The sequence below is a fragment of the Telopea speciosissima genome, chromosome 8, assembly GCF_018873765.1.
Source record: "Telopea speciosissima isolate NSW1024214 ecotype Mountain lineage chromosome 8, Tspe_v1, whole genome shotgun sequence".
NCBI lineage: Eukaryota > Viridiplantae > Streptophyta > Magnoliopsida > Proteales > Proteaceae > Telopea > Telopea speciosissima.
In genome coordinates, this window is record NC_057923.1 from 3,312,995 (window position 1) to 3,318,625 (window position 5,631).

Consider the following 5,631-nt stretch of genomic DNA (forward strand, 5'->3'; position numbering starts at 1 on the left):
CCAAAATTAGTCAAGAATAAATCGAATTTAGCTGTGATTAATCGGCATCAAGCCTAGTCAATTGTGAGTCGAACCAGATTTTGATTGGAGTTTTAAAACCTTGGTCACATCACTCACATAGCCACACAGGGAGCATCCTTTATACAAAAAAAAAAAGGGTAAATTATAGATCACCCCTGGTTTTCAATTGAAACTCAGATCACCCCTTGATTTTTGAAAAAACTCAAATCACCCCTTGATTTAGACCTCAAAATGACAAATTAGTCCCTAACATTAGTTTTATGCTGTTAAGTGATCATGTCAGCTAGTTAAATAAATTTAAATTCCTAAACTACCCTTGACCAATGTTGAAGATGAAGGAAAGGTAGTATTATAAATTTAATTCTAATGTTTTAGTAAAAGGGTAAAATTGTCCTTTCACATCGATAACTAACAATAGACTAATACCGTTACTGTAGAGGGGGGGACATTTGAGTTTTTTCAAAAACCAAAGGGTGATCTGCAATTTACCCAAAAAAAAAAAAGGAAAAAGAATAAAATGGAAAATTTCATCCGAGACATGTAGACGAAACTCGGGCAAAACCTGATATTTGCCAAATAAAAGAAATTTAAAACCTAACTTGCGCATCCAGGGAATCGAACCCTGGTCAGTACCGTGGGAGGGTACTATGATACCACTACACCAGATGCGCTTTGATATTATTAGTAGAAGGTAATTATTAGTAACTTGAGTCTAGAAAACAATTCACCTTGGTTTGCCAAAAAACAAGAAAAATTGTAATTCAGCATGCGCGTAAAATTCAATCCGAACTTGCACCAAAAAAGAAAAAAAAAATTTCCGAACGGGTACGCATGGTTGTTCGTTTTCCTATTTTTAAATAATTTAGGTGTTTTTTCCCCCTAATCTTCCTTCTAGCTCTTCAGTTTCCATTTCTCCTGTATCAGAATCGTTTTCTCAGTAGTTAATAATGAATATGAGATTGAATCAGATCTTTGGCACTGCTGGGTGTTTCTAGACAGGCTAGAACTCACATGACTATTGGATGAAGCTTCTGATCTATAGAGGCAATGGAGATTGAACCACCTCAATCACTCGCATGCCATTGTTTGGAGGACTCTGTTGGGGGTCTGTCTGTCTGTCTGTCTGTACGAGACGAGATCAGAGTATGGACAACGTGTTTCTGGCTGCAATGGGATAGTGGAGAATGTGAGGGACGGATAGATGAGTGGATGACATTGTGGCAAGGGAAAGCCTACAACTAGTTGTAGGTTAATTGAGGCAGAAAACATTGAGAGCTCATGCATTTTAACTGAACCTATGACAATTTTGTGTAGGAGAGATGAGGACTTGTGGGTTCTCTTCCTGACTATAACTCTGCTACTTACAAAATTTTGTTTCAGGAAGTTCAGATCCTTTCATATAGAGGAAAACAGATTATGGATGATGATGGAGGAGGGTTCTCAAGAAAATTCATCCTGTCTGTTGATTCAATTGGAACATATATTGGGATCTGACTCTCTTATGTGAGTTCAATACTTCTATTCGTGTAATCTTCTATTCCAGAATTTTGCTCCAGTTTTGTGCTTGACCTTTATCAAATGTGGAAGGTGAGATTTTTGTAGCTTGATAAATGGAAGGATCACCCTTTTATGTTTAGATTTTAATTATTGTTTGTTATCTACTATTTTTTCCTGAGTTTTTTCGACATATTTATATATAATTTTTTTGGTACTTGGAATTTTTTTAATACTAAATGTTTTGATAGATGAAAGACTGGTTTTATTGGTTTGATTTTTGTACATGGAAAAAGAACCCAGTAATGTTGTGGCGAATTTTTTTTGCATCTCAATTATTTCTGTTGGTCATGAATCCGCCATTCGTCTTTGGTATCAGATGGATTGCAGCTTGACCTCCCATTGATCTTCAAGATACCTCTACTCTTGAATTATATTGTTTACCTATTTGAAAAATGTATTCTAACCAGAGCTTCCTTTAGAAGTCCACCCAGTAGGCTTGATGTTTTTATACTGAGACCTGCCATCCACATTGCCAGTTATTTGATTTTAATTACATTTTGAATTTGATCTCTCTCTCTCTCTCTCTCTCTGGTGGTGAGGTTGGATTTTGGTAGGGCTTCTCATTCTATTGCCTGTGGTTTTGACAGGAGGAGCTTGATTGGGATGAGACTTTAATCAGGCGTTTCATAGGGAGAGAGGTATACTATTTAAAATCTTGAAGTGATACTTGATTTAGTTCTGTATCTAACATAAATCTTAAGGACACATGGTTAACAAATGGTCTTTTTTTCTTTTGTTTGCTCAAGTTAGTCTTCTTCTTGTTGACAGTAATTCTTATTCTTTATTCCAAGGGAGTTCACCTTTCAAGACAAAATGAACTGCAAGGCTTGAATTTTCATATTCTGTTGTAATTATGGATACTTTTTGGTTTACCTATATCATTTTCAGGCTCTGTGGGTTCATCGCCGCATCCTGTCTCAGTGTTGGATAAAGCATTTTGTTTCTGATCTTCAAGGTGCATTTTGCCATTACAAAATCCGCCCTGGGATAAATCATGATATGCAGTCCTTTATTTATAATGAGATGCAACTATTTCACGCATGCTTAGCTGTTTTAGATGATGAGTTTGAGGATGGCCAAGCACAGGCATCGTTTGCAGCTGCTTACATCTTAAGGTTGTTGAAGGTAGTGGAATTCCCCCTCCCCCCCCCCCCCCTCCCTTTTTCTTACATAGTATAGGTTTCTTATCTAAAACATGAAATTTTACATCCGATGGATTTTGATTTTTCTCCATTTCCATGATTTGTATCAGCATATTCCTCAATCTAAAGGTATTGAGCTTGAAGAGAAGCTAAGGGAACTAGGAGGCATCAAAACATTGCTAAATAAGTTATGCCCATATAGGGCTCAACTATGGGATGGTTTAATGAGCTGAGCAGGCAGATTTTGCTGTTTAATGATGATGTATGAAATTACAGGGTTGTACTAATTAGTCCTGTCTACCATACAAGGAGCTCCTACATTACCACATTCACTTTTCCAGTCAGGATTGTATTTATTATTTACACGAATTTGAAACCATAAATTATATCATTTTGTAGAGCCAGATATTTTAGGAAGATGAGCGGCAAATATGTAATTATTCTGAAGTTCAGGACCCCCTTTTGCCAACACAGATCTTCTACGGCGCGCTGCCCTGTCCTGCCGGTGCTGTGCAGACACAGGGCCATGAGCAATGACCGCCTTACTCCCACTCGGGCAAGGCGCTAGGGCAGGGGTAAGGCGGTCAATGCACGCCACCTTGTGTCTGCGCAACATGGCAGGACGGGCAGCCCGCGCCGTAAAAGTTCTGGATCCCCTTTTTGAAAGGCAAGCATGTCCTGACGTTAAACGTAGTTAAAATTTAAGACGAGCTAATCTGGAATCACGTATTAAGATGGGCCTTTAGTAGCAAATTAGGAGAAGATTTCTTCTTCCTCGAGATACTTAAGCCACTACCGGCAAACCCGGTTCTGAAAATTTGAGAGAACTCCCTCTTTGTTTGAGCCCAAATACAATGAAATTGTAAAGATTCAGAGGAAGATAAGTCCTGCAATTGAATCTGGCAGTAGCTAGGGCAAGGAACCAGATCTGAGTTTTAGTTATGAAAGACCTTGAAAATGTAAAGTTCATTAAATATCTTAAAAAGAGTCCCAATAGAAGCCCCTTGGAATGTAAAGGAATTTAAGTCAAGTAGGAAGTTCCAATAAGGGTCTAGAGTCCTCCCAACCTCTATAAAAAGAGCTGTCTATAAGCATTTGAAATCAGAATTTGAATGAAATTGAGTTTATACAATTCTTCTATGAGAAAAAGAGCTAAAGTGAGATCCTGGTCATAGTGAGAGGCTTGTGGTTGGTGAGATACTAGCCTAGGCTTGGTGTGAGACTCTTCGAGTCATATCCTTCTTCTTATATCTTATTTCCTCTATTCAGTCTCTGATTTTAAGCAAGTATATTCAGTTTGTTTCAATTTCGTTATTCCTGTTCCTACGGGTTATCTGAGGACAACTTATTGCTGATCATTCAGGCATAACAAAACTTGAGTTAGAACTGATTTACTGCAGTCAAAACAGACATGTGATACCCCTGTTTTCAACAACTTTAAATTGTTTTGGACTTCTCTAATCAGCAGCATCTAGTCTATTCTGAGTTTAGAAATTCTCTCTTAAACCTGGTCACTTTTGGGTGTTGTGATACTACTATTATCTTGGACTGTTTTTGAACATAGAAGGTTAGACCAGACTCCATTATTTTGAGTAAGAGACATCGCTAAGGGTAGCTTTAATACCTCAAATCAGACTTTCAAGTCCATTGCATAAGCATGGAAACAAATCTTAGTGGAAACTTGTATATCTCGGTCTCGCCAATTTCCAAGATGAGTTGGCCAGGTACTTGAAAAAAAATGCATGGTTTTGACTAGTTTCAATCGAGATGTTGGTAATTTCGTAAGTTTCGACATTTATGCCCATTAAAACTTGAGGAAACCTAACTCAAAATTAGGACAAACACTTATTTATGCAAGAAACCAGGCTAGACTCTTATTTATGTGTAACATCATTTAAGTAAATGAAATATTTGTTATTTCATTTAGTTAAGATATTATTCATAAATAAGCAAATAACCCCCCTATTGGATTTTGACAGCATTCACGCACATCAAATTAGGCTTGACCAAGACATAAGTTTGCTAGTTTTCCTGTGAGGCTTGTGAGGATGAAGAAGAGAGTAGAGAGTGTGGTTCTCTCTCTCTTGGAACCAATTTTTTTGGCCAAAATTATCGGGCACAGTTTTTTAAAGTTTGTTCTAAGAAACAGAAAAACAACTCAAACATGTTTTTTCAAATATGTTCTATGACACATAAATTCTTATTTCTATTTCAAAAAATATTAGAAATAAAACAGATTTACCATACGCCTTTTGGGGTGTTTTTCCGTTTCTTAGAATAGAAAAACAGACAAACATGTTTCTTGGAGTGTTATCAAATAGTGCCTTATACTATCGTACATACCTTTACATATATTTAATAATTTAATCACAACGAAGAATTACATTCATGTAATCAGAAGGAAGAATCATTCTCTTTATGAACAAAACATTCCTCTCCTCATTAATAGTCCAATACTTCACAATAAAACCCTAAATTCAATACTTTTTGCTTCATCAGTTTCCCACATGTAAACAGTAAATTTTTTTTCCCACATCTGTTATGTACAAACAACAAACATAGAAAGAAAACCAGACCAACATGTACATCTAATCCTCCACGCCAACCCCACTGATTGCATGAACTCAGTGTAGCACCGTCCATCAGAGTATTACATTAAATGTTTTGCAACAGCACATTAACTACAGTAACCTCTCCTACATCTTCTCTTTTACTCCATCATTAATGGAGTATAAGAAACAAAAGCAAAGACAAAATTCCCCTTGCCGTTAATAACCAAAATTTCCGATCCTATACAGCTGTAAGTATGAAGCTCACAGAGCAATAAAAAGCAAAAGCAAAACATACCCATTAAAAAAAATGGGAAATTAGCGGTCCTTTTGTTATTTTTTTATCCACAATCCACATAGCC

The 5,631-nt window shown here is 36.7% G+C and overlaps 1 protein-coding gene and 1 non-coding gene across 2 annotated transcripts; one reads left to right on the top strand and one right to left on the bottom strand.

Moving 5' to 3' along the window:
* Nucleotides 1-621: 621 nt before the first annotated feature.
* On the bottom strand, nucleotides 622-692 carry TRNAG-CCC. The gene has a single exon. It is a non-coding gene; the product is annotated as a tRNA-Gly (tRNA).
* An 876-nt stretch (nucleotides 693-1,568) lies between these two features.
* On the top strand, nucleotides 1,569-3,052 carry LOC122638357. The gene is made up of 4 exons (XM_043831279.1): nucleotides 1,569-1,608; nucleotides 2,166-2,216; nucleotides 2,467-2,703; nucleotides 2,831-3,052. Exons 1-4 carry the CDS (start codon nucleotides 1,600-1,602, stop codon nucleotides 2,951-2,953), a joined length of 420 nt encoding a protein of 139 aa, XP_043687214.1. The 5' UTR covers nucleotides 1,569-1,599; the 3' UTR covers nucleotides 2,954-3,052.
* Nucleotides 3,053-5,631: the final 2,579 nt, after the last annotated feature.

Excerpts from the sequence above, each read along its gene's own strand:
- LOC122638357 (XM_043831279.1), top strand. Across the intron at positions 2,217-2,466 it reads GGCGTTTCATAGGGAGAGAG|GCTCTGTGGGTTCATCGCCG; the intron begins GTATACTATTTA and ends TATCATTTTCAG. Across the intron at positions 2,704-2,830 it reads ACATCTTAAGGTTGTTGAAG|CATATTCCTCAATCTAAAGG; the intron begins GTAGTGGAATTC and ends GATTTGTATCAG.